We start from the raw sequence: 14,128 nt of genomic DNA on the forward strand, positions 1-14,128 counted from the left end.
AATGTATTTTCAGATTTAAATAAAAAAAAAATAGAGAATTCAATGAATGTCACTGTACATCACTTCAAGCTTCCTGTCAGAACCTATGCGACGTTAAAGCTTCAGACAGCTCTAGCGCAGCCTCTATCCATCATACACACACACACACACACACACACACACACACACACACACACACACACACACACACACACACACACACACACACACACACACACACACACACACATACACCTCCTCTGCAACAGCCCTGACGCTCAGCCTGATTTGTGCTTTTCATTACTTCTGCAGGCCTGAATGTTGTTGGCGTTTATCTCAAGTGTTACATACTGCATGCTGGGAGAATATATTCTGATTTGTCAAGTAAGATTTTGCAGTAACTGCAAGAGCCCAGTTGAGAGTGGGTTAAGAATGGCTTATCTAAAGCTCCCAAAAAATATATCTCACCAAAGATTTTTGGTTCAGACTGGAAAAATGTGGAAAAAATGAGAAAGCTCTCATTATGCAGAGCTTTCAAAGTATAGCACTGGGTAAAAAAGCCTCAGTAAATGTTTTAAACACATTCAGAATTAGTCCAGTGGTTGTTAAATATTAGTTTGACAGCAGTAAAACAATATTAAATGCACAATAGAATAGAGATTAAGTTGACATGTCAAATATGGAGATAAAGTGGGAAAATGAAAATACTATTAAAATGGAGCGATGTAGTAGCCCCGCCCCCTTCTAGCTCACTTATGCATGAGGGAGCCCTCACCTGACTGACAGCACGGCTCGACCAATCAGCTTGCACCAAACGCGCGAATTTGCCTGTCCCCGGGGAGACTGGGTGGAGGGAGCGCGCACGAGCATGTGTGTATCATTAGGAGCGCGGCACAGACAGCTGGATGGATACGCGCTTCTCCGGTCCTTAGTCCGCGGTGCGCTCAGCATCTTTTCCAGTAGAGCCATATGGAGAGAGACTCCACATCTCTCACACACTCAAATAAAGCTAAAATTCACTTGGATCTAAATAACCCCACAAGTCTGGAGCTCGGTCCCTCGATTGAGAGGAAAGGAATACATTATGCGTTTGAAACAAGGAATCTCATTCTCTCCGGTAAGCGCGGCTCTCATGACTCATGTGCATCCTGTGATGGGGGGGTTTAATAGCGTGCCATTGCAGAGGTCTTTAAGCCTGTACTGTATGCGCTCTATGAATGTTTAAATAAACACCAATGAGTATTAGAATCACTTATTCATCCATTTCAATCATCATCTCGAAAGCTCTGCGTTTCCGCGTTAGAAATGCCGTAATCTCACGCATAGACTCTACAGGTATCAAGACGAGGAATGACTGAGATTCCGATATTGTGATGTTGGTGATCAAGAGAAAATTGATACTGCAAGGGATTTGAGAGACACATGTTGCCAGTGGGAGAAATGTAAGTGACCACAATGTATTCTGTAACCAATTTGAGAATATATTAATATATAATTCTGAGAAAATCTTAAAAGTTATCAGTATAGGCCTACTTGCACAATAAACGCTTCATTATCAAAATTGAGGATTCAGGCAGCAACTTTTAGTCGATTTCTATTTTTCTTGTACATTCTCACCTGGATGTTACCTAAACGTTACAGCAAATCTTTAGAATTATGAGCTTCGTTCATGCACACCCTCCTAAAATGGTCTCATACATATTGCTGTATCACTGTGTACACATTTTGATGATCACAGATGCTTTCAAGATTTACAGTGAAAAGTAACAAAAATATGTAACGCTACATCTTGTATAGCACAGAGTGGAAAGACATAATTCAGATCTGCTGTAAAGAAGACAAAAGAACTAAATAAAACATCTCATCTACAAACTGAAAAAGGATTTCAGACGCAGTAAAATACAAACCCGCAATGAACTTGAGGACTTTTGCATAGTTCATGATTAACTCTATGCAGTTCTCGAATAGGATATAAAGGGATCTTTATAGTAGTGGTATGCGTTTATAAAGGTGTTTTTGGTTTTGAATCAAAATGCAATAATATGGAAGGAACCAAAAAGGGACATATAGTCTAAGCACCTCTGATTTATGGCATGTGCCCCTGCCTCATGTGTATGAACAAGGCGTAGATGGGAGCAAAGAAATGAGAGAGAGAAATCAATAGGGACAATAGAAGAAAAAAAATGCTTGTCTTGAGACAGGGCTGAAGAATATGCGACAGAAATAGCTGATATATCTATAGGGATTCTGTCAGCAGTGCTGAAGCATAATTAATTGCTGTCGTGCGGTGTGTTCGCCGGCAGTGTGGAGCAGGTGAGAGCTGTAGGACTATATAACACACACTCTGTCGGTGCCTGTGTCAGCGTAGTATTTTAGCTAATTATACTTCACACCAGGCGTTTGAAGTGACACCATGTAGTGTGATAGGAAACAATGCTGATATATTACAGCACGCTGGGGAAAACACACTCACGTAGCCATGCCAAGCATAAAACTCATGAAATAAACTCGGTTACCTTGTTGTATTGTATGTGAACAGAATAGAATCAAAGAGAAGAATATAATAGAGCAAACAATGGAATAGAATGAAACAAACAGGGTGGAACAGAATAGTGCAGAACACAACCGAATAGAACTGAATTCAACATAACGGAAAAAAAACAAAGAAATACAACAGATAAGAACAGAACACATTAGTGTATAACAAATAAATAGAACAATAGAGTAGAATATATTAAAAACAGAATATAACAGTACAGAACAAAAGAGAAAAAGCAAAATAGAGTACTGAGCACAGCAGAACAGAATAGAATAGAAAACACAATATATTTGAATAATCAGAATAAAATGGAATTGAACATAGCAGAACAGAACATATTAGAATAAATAACAAGAAAACAGCACAAAATAATAAAGAATTGAGTAGAGTAGACCTATTTTCAGAATCTCAACCAGGTATACTCACAAAGTAAATATAGAATATAGAACAGTACCGAATAGAAAACACAATGTATTTGAATTATCAGAATAAAATGGAATTGGAAATAGCAGAACAGAATAGAATAAATTAGAAAATCGCAGTTGAGTAGAATAGACAGAATAGAATAGATAAAACAGAATAGAACAAAACAACTGAAGGGAATACCACAGAGCAGAAAAAACAACGAGAACACAATAGAATAGAGCAGAAATAAACTGACTAGAATAATGCAAAGAGAATACAATAAATTAGAAGAATCAGAACCAAATTGAGTAGAACAAAATATATTAAAAAAGAATGAGCTAGAATGGGATGAAAGAAAAAAAAACAGAATAGAATTAAACACAGCAGAACAAAATATAATCGAGCTGAAAATAGAACAGTATAAAATATAAAACACTTTGGAATTTATAACAACACAAAAAAACATAAAATACAACTCAACTGAACAGAATTGAACATAGCAACAAATTAAATAGATAAAATTAGAAAAGAGCACAAAAGAATAATGGAATTGAGTAGAGTGGAATAGAATATATATAAAAGAAGAGAATGGAATAGAAAAACAAAATAACAGAATTGAATAACAGAACAGAACAGAAAAAAACAAAATGGAGTAGAACAGAATATATTAGAATGAACTAGATCAGAATGGGATGAAATAGAAAAAACGCAATAGAGCAGAACATAGTAGAATTGACAGAGCAGAAAAATATTATAGAGCAGAAAACAGAACACTATATAACTGATAAATGAACACAATAAAACAGAATAATATGCAACTTAACAGAACAGAATTGAACATAGCAGAACAAAACAAATTAGAAAGAAAAGAGCACAAAAAAAGAATAGAATTGAGCGAGTAGAATAGTACAGATTACAGAATAGAAAAAAAAACAAGTATATTCACAGTGTGATTACTAGTTGTACAAGTGAGTAGTGTAAAAGACTGGACAAGTTAACTTAAAGAGATTGTTAACTAAAAGCAAAAGAAAGTTTTGATAGATCAGCTACAGAATTTCTAAATGAATTAAACCCAAAGTGGAAGGTGAGATGAACATTTTAGTTTCAACAGCTAATATTTCTGTTATTGAAGCCCAACTAGAAGTGGACCTGTAACCACGCAGGTGGACTCCATTGGTCAAGGGCTAAATGTATAATCCATTAACTTCACAGTCACTAGAGTCTGCCTGTGCTGTGTTTTTAAGTACTCTGCCCTGCCGCACATGTTTTTCGCTCTCTTGCTTTCACTCACTGTGCGGTATGAAACAAAACCTGAGCAGCCCCTCAGATCCACTCCACTCCTTAAACACAAACCAGAGGGGAAGGCGTTTCACAGTCTGCGTTACGCCATCGTAATGTGACAAGGTGTCACCTCCAATTCGTGATGTCCCCCCGCACACGCTTCGCTAGGAGCGCGCTAGCCCACTCCCGAAGTACGGCGAGATTTCTATTCATTCCAGCCTTGTGAATAAAACATATGCGGTAGGGCCACTTTATGTGGTGTATGTTGCATTAGATGAGAGGATGGAAAGAAGAGAGTATGTGTGTCTATGTGTGTTAGTTTCATGAGCATTTTCTCTAAAGGAGGCAAACCATAAATATTTCAGGTAAAGTGGTTGGACTCTTGACTCTCGGAAAGGACCGGTTGTCAACAAAAATGTGTGATTCATGCAGATAGACAGAGGAACGGCTGTTAGACTTGTTCAGACAAAACACACAACAAACTTTCCCCAAAAAAACTCACTTAGAAAAAAAACTCTCAGTGCTAAATACAAACTTCTTTAGCCGTTGTCGCTCAGCATACTTCATATTTAAAATATGGCAGGATTTTGACAGATTTCACTGTGGGAAGGGCAACCCAGTATGTATCACTCCGCTTGTTTGTGTTTGTTTGTGCGTTTTTCGCAAACAGACGACTACATTGATAAAACGATTAAAAGCGTTGTATTACGCCGCCAGGCCAGTAGGTGCCGATGTCACTTTGTTAAGAAAAGCTACGCACCTATAGACTGAACATGTAATATGCATGCGCATGACGTCACCTTTTTCTTTTTTTTTACAAATTCACGTAGACAATAACAGTATTGTTGTAAAAAACTAAATTGAATTTAATACATTATGGCTAAATAGAAATATATAAATAAAAAAATGCTGTAAGCAAAACTAAAAATAAAGGTGACCGATATAAAAAATTAGCAGTAAAATATCCCAAAACCACTAGTCCAGTGTTATATATTTTGTTCAGTTGAGTACTTACAATATCCCAAATGTTTCCAACTATTTGTAAATCGTGAGAAATTGCTATTTTAACCAAGGAACCGGGAAGTGTGAGGGAGTCGCCTGTCAATTGCGTCATATCTGCGTTACCCTCGGTTTCCGGTTTTATTTTTGCAGAAACGCTTTACTCTCATTGCAGTGTGCAACAAGTGTCATAGCAGCCGCCCAGCGAACGAACGCACAGAGTACCGTCTTAACATAATTTTTTAAAACACTCAATCTGTAATTTGATAAACAGAGCTGCGGTACCTCATACTCATGACCGGAAAAGCAGAAATGGCGCCGGCGACTGTGGCATAATAAAAGTCCACCGGCGACTGTGCCATAATAAAAGTCCCGCTGCTCGCGAGGCGTGTGTTGCCTTCATCTTATTAACAATCGCTCCAGCGGCCTTGCTCAGCTCCACAACACTCTGTCCTGCTCTGCTTCATACTACAGTAACGTTAATAATCACATCCATGAACATGATTTCTGCCCGAGTCCTATCCCGATTCTTTTCCACCGGCTGTGAGGTGAAGACCACATGTCCCAAGATTCTACGCTCAAACTTGGCGTCATCAAGCTATGCCTTCGTTTTGAACAGGCGACCTCTAGCGGACGGAAAAGCTACATAGTGCACCTTTAAAGGGGCTATATGCAACTTTTTCCGGCAAAATAAACGTAACAATAGCCTTTTTATTTGACCATTTATGACTCAAACATCTCCTGATGAGCATACTGACACCTTGTCCGCTCACAGTGGGTGCACCTATAAGCCTGTATCCTATTTTTTCCTATTTTCTGGCGGGTCGTTTTTTTCCCGCGCTGTCTGCGGATGTGACGTCACCACCGCTGCGAGAGCGAGCAGAAAATAAGAGCAGTTCTGTTTTTTGGCCACAGGTGTCAGTCGCGAGTTTAAATTTCAGAAAAACGCATATAGCCCCTTTAAACTAAAATGAAAAAGAAAACTGAAATTCAAAATATTAATAAATACTATAATAGTATATAAATAATAGTAATATAACACTGTAGAACTGTTGAATCACACGAGCAAGAGTGTTCAGTACTGATTTGAATATGTTAAACTTTTAAATAATAGTACAATAAACAAGTAATGCAGACACAGGGTGCAGGATAAAGTAAATAAAAATACAAAAATAAGTTTAAAATTAATTAAAAAAAGAATATATATATATATATATATATATATACACATTTTTTGAAAAAATACATTTATTTTTATAATTTGTTCAAATTTAACATTATTACAAATTAATTCTGCTTTCTAAAGTCATCTTTTTTAATCAGTTATTTTATTCTACTGAAAATAGTTCATTATGTTTACTTTCAGGATTACATGATCTTACATGTAGTTCTCAAATGGTGGGTAGAAAAAGAACACGGTGTCAACTTAATTAAACTGAAATATTTCCCAGATAATAAATATTTTATACACATTTATTTTTGATTAAGATTAGATATCACCACATGTCCAATCAGATTCGAGGACCAGCAATAACTCTGAATCAACTATTGTGTTAACCACAATTAATCACTTATAAAATCATGTCATATTAGCATTTAATTTACATCTTGCATACTTGATGCATGATGCAAGTAAAGTGAGCAGAAATAGTCCGCCCTTTTGACCCTTTCCAGTAATCAGCTATAGAAACACTCTCTACTATTTCAAATCCCTAATGAAGTGAGCACAACACTCCTGAACCGCAGCTGAGGGCTCTCTTAGTTAGGAAGGACACATACATAAACAAATCAAATTAGCATGTGAGGGCATCTTCAGAGCAAAGCTCTTAACGGTAAATAAATGGAAATGAGAGAGATGGAGAGAGCAAGCGAGATGTATGTCCTTGTGTGTGTATCACTACTTGTTCACACTTATGTTCAGCTCATGCATCCGTGCTGCGCTTGTCATAGCAACAAACAGTCATGTTCTCTACAGATAATAGCAGTTTACAAGCAGTTTTACGAGACATACATTTGGCAAAAGTCATATATTTATGATACTTATATGAGAGTCATTTCTTTTTGATCTGTTCTTTAACGAACCGATCCATTGAAATAAATCAGACTTTGCTCTGAATATAAGAGAAAGGAAGAGCACATGTGATTATTTGACTGGAAACTGCGCAATACAATTATGCAATGTTTTTGTTAAACTTATTGCGTTATTCTCTCCTCAACACGGCAACTCACCACCTAATTCTCATACATCAGACAGTAAGCAGCTTCTGAAACAAGTTTACAACCTCATAATTTGTACGGTCGTTGGGATGAATGGTGATCTTTGCACAGTCCTGGCAAAAAAGCGGAATACAGGACCAAACAGATGGCTATGCAAGGAGAAAGGAGAAAAAAATGCTCCCACCTGCTTGTGTTGACTCGCTGCCATAGTCAGACTAACATAAGCACACTGTCCTACAGGGGTTCTTTTGCAAACCTGCTCCTATAGTGATACTGACAGCTTCATCTAGCACAGCCAGGCGGCTTTGCGCTTTCTGTCCTTAAAGGTTGCAAACCAATCATCATTTCAACATATGGAGTAAAACCTAGAAAATATACACAGAGGTTTTCTGTGTTAGCACTCAAATCTGTACATTTATATTAGCTGTCGATCAATTTCATTGAACACAAACCTTATCACAAAACACACAGCCCACCGCAATCTATTTTTGTAAGTGAGTTTTCAGTCTGTCCAAGAGTGCTGCATTTTTAAGACGGCCAATCAATTTGGTAAAACATCATTTAAATTAAATGCGGTTGAAAAACACAGACCACCACTGCTCATGCACAAGTAAATTTCAAACATAGTTTCACTCAACCATACAATAGGTACAACGCAGTTCACAGGCACATTTTAAAACATCTTAATTAACTTGCTCTGCCCACTGGCAGCTGCCACTGAGAGACAAAATACAGCGGTTATCACGGAGCCCTCTGGGATAGCACTTCATTGTGGAATAATTGCCCCTCTGTGCATTCAGCTGGCTTTAAAGTCTATTTATAAGACAATAAAAACCAATGTTAGCAATGCCCTTAGTATGCTTGGATAACAAGTTTGAAAGAAATGTACAACACAAATTAAATGTTATGCATGACAGGAATCACAGTTGTTAAATTGGCTTCCATAAATGCAGTTATTATATTCATAACACATCATAGCGTAGGAATGAAAGATTTAAGTGTCTGGCCAGTCAGTCGCCGAATAAACCACATTTTTTTTCACACATTATCTTACAAAAGGATCTATGACAGAAATAAGACGCCATTTTTGAAGCTGAGCAAAACACTTCTGTCATAAGCTAAACAGACAGAACTGTGGTGATCTATGCTGATTTTCTTAACACCTGCCCCCACGTACATAAAAGCCCCCTGGCATTTTAATACACTGCGAGAAAAGTCCCAGTGGTCACATGATATATGTAAGAAGGGTAGGTCAAACCAGCTATAATGTATTATTTGATGGGACAAAAAAGCAATAATACATTCACTCACACGGCCTAAATATATCGTCATGCTCCTAAATGTCAATATGGCTCTTCTTGACATTAATGCAACACCGTATTCATGACCTCTCTCCTGTCTCTTATTTTCCTCAGATGGGAAGTGACGAGTGTGACTGATTGAACATAATAATGATGGCAGACAAGTGGTCCATTCCCCACAGGAACCTGAGCTCACCCTGCAAATTTCCACTTTCCCTGCTTCCATTGCCCTAAGGATACGCTGACCTTCACATATGCAGTCTGCGTGACAACCCAAAGCAGGGTAAATTGAAAGGTTGCAACTTTCCACCAAGGACGACAACAGGCAAAGTTGCTGCTTTGAGGGACTTGCCATCGGCAGAAATACACCCTGTTGTCATAACAAATGATTCCGTATTTGTGAATTTAACGCCTCTAACACCAGACCCCATAAGGACCAATTACAAGCTGAAGAGAGTAGGACCAAGATGAAAGATTTGCTGTTTGCAGTTTGTTTGCTGGCAGGACTTGCGCTGACTAACTCAGTTCAGGCTTCTGAGTGGAGGGCTGTGTGCCTCAAGCTGTGCAAATGTGAAGTCCGACCCTGGTTCTCCCCCTTGTCCGTGTATAACGAGGCCCCGACTGTGGACTGTAATGATCTAGGACTTCTGTCTCTGCCGGAGAGGTTGCCCTTAGACACGCAAGTTCTTCTATCACAGGCCAACAACATCGCAAAGATCGACAGTCCCTTGGACTATCTGGTAAACCTAACCGAGGTAGACCTATCTCGAAACAACATATCCTCTTTGAGTGATGTTTATCTAGGTCACCTTCCACAACTTCTGTCTTTGCACTTAGAGGAGAACTGGCTAAGCAGCCTTCATGATAATTGCCTTGCACACTTCCCAAACGTACAGGAGCTCTATGTTAACCATAACCTACTCTCCCTGATCAGTGCAGAGGCTTTCCAAGGGCTTAACAAGCTCTTGAGGCTCCATCTTAATTCAAACCAGCTGAGGGCCATAAGAACAGAGTGGTTCCGGGATCTTTCCCAGCTAGAAATCTTGATGATAGGAGAGAATCCAATTGCCAGAATACAAGACATGAATTTCAAGCCCCTTATCAATCTCCGCAGTCTTGTGCTAACCAGAATGAACCTGACTGAAATCCCTGACAGTGCCCTGGTTGGACTCGATAAGCTGGAAAGCGTGTCATTCTATGATAATATGTTTCCAAAAGTACCTCATGCTGCTCTCAGACAAGCGCAGAACCTCAAGTTTCTGGACCTTAATAAGAATCCCATAGAGAGGATCAAAAGTGGTGACTTTGTGGATATGATCCATCTTAAAGAACTTGGTATTAACAGCATGCCAGAGTTAGTTTCGATTGACAGCTTTGCCATGCATAATCTACCAGAGCTGACCAAAATCGAAGCCACGAACAACCCCCGACTTTCCTACGTCCATCCAAATGCTTTCTCCAAACTCCCGAGGCTCGAGTCCTTGATGCTAAATAGCAATGCGCTCCGGGCCCTTCATCACGTCACAGTGGAATCCTTGCCTAACCTTCAGGAGGTGAGCATGCACACCAACCCTATTTACTGTGACTGTGTCATCCGCTGGATCAATATGAACAAGACCAATGTCCGCTTCATGGAACCGGATGCCCTCTTATGCGCAGGGCCCTCCGAGTTTGAAGGTCGTCTTGTCAGGCATGTGCACTTCCGTGAAATGGCAGATATCTGCCTGCCACTGATATCCCCGGAAAGCCTTCCCGATCAGGTTAACGTGGGTAGCGGGTATTCTGTGTCTTTGCACTGTAGGGCGTTTGCCGATCCTGAACCTGAGATCTACTGGGTCACACCTTCAGGCGAGAAGATTTTGCCTCAGATGGTTTCCAAGAAGTATCACCTGCATCCCGAGGGAACGTTTGACATCTATGGCATCACAGAAAATGAAGCTGGGCAGTACACCTGCGTGGCCCACAATCTCATAGGTGCTGACATGAGATCCGTCTCGGTGGTAGTAAACGGGTACTATCCTCTGCCGGCAAATGAATCCCTGCACATCCAAGTGAAAGGGACCGAGCCACATTCGGTGAGGATTTCTTGGGTGCCTCCCAAGGGCAGTCTTGTGTCAAATATCAAGTGGTCAACCACATCACAGCGCCGCTTCTTGCAGTCCACCGCACACGTGTTGTCTGATGTAAAAACATTCAACCTCACACACTTGCACCCACTGACGCAGTACGAGGTGTGTGTGGAAATTACGGACCTGCAAAATAGACATTTGAAAAACTGTGTGAATGTCAGCACCACTGAGGTTTTAATAGGAAAACCTGATGATGGTATCGATGACGGACTGATAATCAGCATCACTGCGCTGCTCCTGATCGTGTCTGCAATGGCCTGTTCGTTCATTTGCATGTTGCAGAGGAGCGATCACTTTTACAGGAAATTACGAAATCAGCAGTCTGAGATATTACCTTCACACATTAAACCAATCTGGGGGTCGAGGGCTAAAGCCAATGATTCAGAAACAGACCTGACAAACTCAATTTGAGAGACGAACAATGGATTGGGATGCACTGGGCAGTGCGTCTAATATCTCTCAATCTGATACAGACTCACACCACTGGATCATTATTAAATGGATTCCGTGTGGTTTGCGGTCCAAGACATGTCTTGCTAAATCTGACATTGATTACCAAAAAGCCACTAATTGTTTAAATGTCACACTACACTGGGGAGCATGAAGAGAAACCCTTTCATGCAGGATCAAAGAACAGCTCATGAAAGGTTGGGCAGGACTGTTAACACAGAGTGCAAAGCCTCAGTTGCCAATTCTTTTTATTGTGGGCTTGTAGCAACGCTACTTGTGCTGTATAAATGGTAAAATAAACAATGTCAAGTTTATGATGGACTACGCTTTGTAGAATAGATCATAAGAGTACACATGTACAACACTTTGTGATAAAATACATTTATACAGAAAATGACAACTTGTTTTCATTGCAAGTGTTTTACTATTTACAATGTCTTCATTTGGCTAATTACACTGTCAATTGAGAAGACATAAACAGAAGAAAATCCAGTCATTTCAATAGGAGTCCACGAAAAAAGATTTTCTGTGCTGACCAACTGAAAGCTGGTTGGTTTGAAAGTGACTTCTGTGTGAGCTGTGCTTCAAACATCGCTACACTATTGACAATAGACTTTTGTTGCATTCATTTGTTCATTGGGGAAAAACAGATCACAAATAAATATTCAGAGTGTACAGATTTTTTCATATCAGTGGTTGCGTTAGACTCTCATTGGCCATCATTTTGACACAGGGTCGTAAAAATTCCTAATTTTTAATCTATTATTAACTGTCATTTTAATGATAATGAGACATTTAATAGCTTTTGTTTTCATTGAAATTTTAATTTTTAATCATGAACTTACAGGATTATGCATTTATTTATTTATGAAGAGAACAGATGAACAGAGACTGCGTCACTTTTCATTTTTCAACACCACACGAAGCAGATGAATGTTGCCTGAACAGGCAAATATGAACAACGCAATATTACAAAATACAATTCAAATATGAGGGAAACACTAAACTAAACTCAATCGACTGTATATGCCTGAACTTAAACCTTCCTCCTGGTCCACACGGACTTAAAGTTAATGCTCGCCTGTGCATAATCATAGCCTAGAAATCTAGACGCACCCTAGCGACAGAAAATCTATTTTGCCACGAGTGTAGTCTAGCAACTCTCGGTAGACCTGAGAGCTGAAAAAAACAAACTCTGGTCAGGCCAATCACAGCGTGTGTAGAGTCGGTGGGCGGGCTTAACATAATAACGGCACGTCACGGCAGAGTTGCGGAGGTTCTGCGTGCTACTCGTAAACAAAGAAGCTGACGAACAGCGGCCTTTTAAATTGGCTTTGGCCGCGACTCTGGAAGACCTGGAGTTAAGCTTTTATTTGAGAAAATAACAAAGAACGGCACTGAAGTCATTCTTAAGAATTCGAAGTTTTGCCTACCGGATACGGCGAAAGCCTATCAACTAACGTTAGCTCGGCTTCACCTTCTTCTTTGCTCTGGTTGGTTGTGGCGCTCATGGCGCTATCCAATTGCGTGCAGAGGGAAATGGAAAGACAACCGTTTATCCTGCCCCTCAGATTGAGCCCTGCCAATGGTGAGTTTCCAGACCCAACATCTTGATGTGGCTCTGGCACATTAAGGGAGACTGATGCAGAGGCAATTGTCTTTAGATTTTGCGTCTTTTCCTCAAGACGACTTGAGGACAACTGATTTTTTTTTGTTTTGATTTTGCTCTGGATGCTGAACCCGGACACTCTGCTGCCACACTGGAGCGCACCAACTGGACAGGAATAGGAATTACAGTTACAAGTTATAATAGATCACCCTCAGTGTAATCTGTCAAAATGATGGATGGCCTTCATATTTTTTCGCCACTGCAAGAAAAAAAAAATGCAGGGTTTGAAATTAACACCCGCAAAATGCGGACGAAAATGATATGTAACACATATCAACACACTAGCTAATTTGGCGGGTTATGATTCATAAATTATGTTCTATCACTCTGCATGGCATCACTATTAGACCCCTTCCCCTAAAAGGAGCCTCAAACATTAGCAAAACAATGCGTAAAGAGGGCCGCACACTGAGAAACTCTCAGACGTGCAACGTTTTTACAATTCGAACACATTGTTTTCTATGACCGTGCACAAGACTATACACCCAACTATGACTACGGCTGTTCAAAATCATGCCACAGCACAACGTCACATATATCGATTTAAGACAAATATATGTATGTACTGACTTCACCCTAGGAGATTGTGTATTGTGCTTAAATATGCTTCATATATAGAAATAATGTAGATCACACTTTCTCTTTGCGCTGTTTTTTCAAATACACTAATTCAAACTCATTGACGCCATTTAACTTTTGCCTGTATTGTGATTAGATTCACTGTTTTGAACTGCCGCCTTGAACTTAAAGGGATAGTTCACCCAAAAATGACAATTAGCCCATGATTTACTCACCCTCAAGTCATCCTAGGTGTATATGACATTCTCCTTTCAGACGAATAAAATCGGAGTTATATTACAAAAGTCCAGGCTAATCCAAGCATTAGAAATGCAGTAATAGTTGCTCTGTTTTTGAAGTCCATAAAAAAATGCACCTGTCCGTCGAATAATGTGCTCCACGCGGCTCCGGGGTGTTAATAAAAGCCTTCTGAAGCGAATCGATGCGTTTGTGTAAGAAAAATATCCATATTTAAAACTTTATCAAGTAAAGTTCCGGCCGACCGCCTTCCATGTTCAATTTATGGAAAAAGTGTTGAAAGGTCCTCTGCCGATCGAAAGACTAACGCGACCAGGTCCGCTCGTCATGACGTCACGTACGC

General features: G+C 39.7%; 2 protein-coding genes across 2 annotated transcripts in view; one reads left to right on the plus strand and one right to left on the minus strand.

Annotated features, from left to right (window-relative positions):
- Positions 1–14,128, minus strand: part of immp2l (inner mitochondrial membrane peptidase subunit 2) — a 112,252-nt gene that overhangs the window by 11,248 nt on the left and 86,876 nt on the right. The window lies entirely within an intron of this gene.
- lrrn3a (leucine rich repeat neuronal 3a) lies at positions 862–11,974 on the plus strand. The gene is made up of 2 exons (XM_079809890.1): positions 862–1,096; positions 8,836–11,974. Exon 2 carries the CDS (start codon positions 9,189–9,191, stop codon positions 11,259–11,261), a length of 2,073 nt encoding a protein of 690 aa, XP_079666016.1. The 5' UTR covers positions 862–1,096; positions 8,836–9,188; the 3' UTR covers positions 11,262–11,974.

This window comes from Gobio gobio, assembly GCF_949357685.1.
Source record: "Gobio gobio genome assembly, chromosome: 25".
NCBI lineage: Eukaryota > Metazoa > Chordata > Actinopteri > Cypriniformes > Gobionidae > Gobio > Gobio gobio.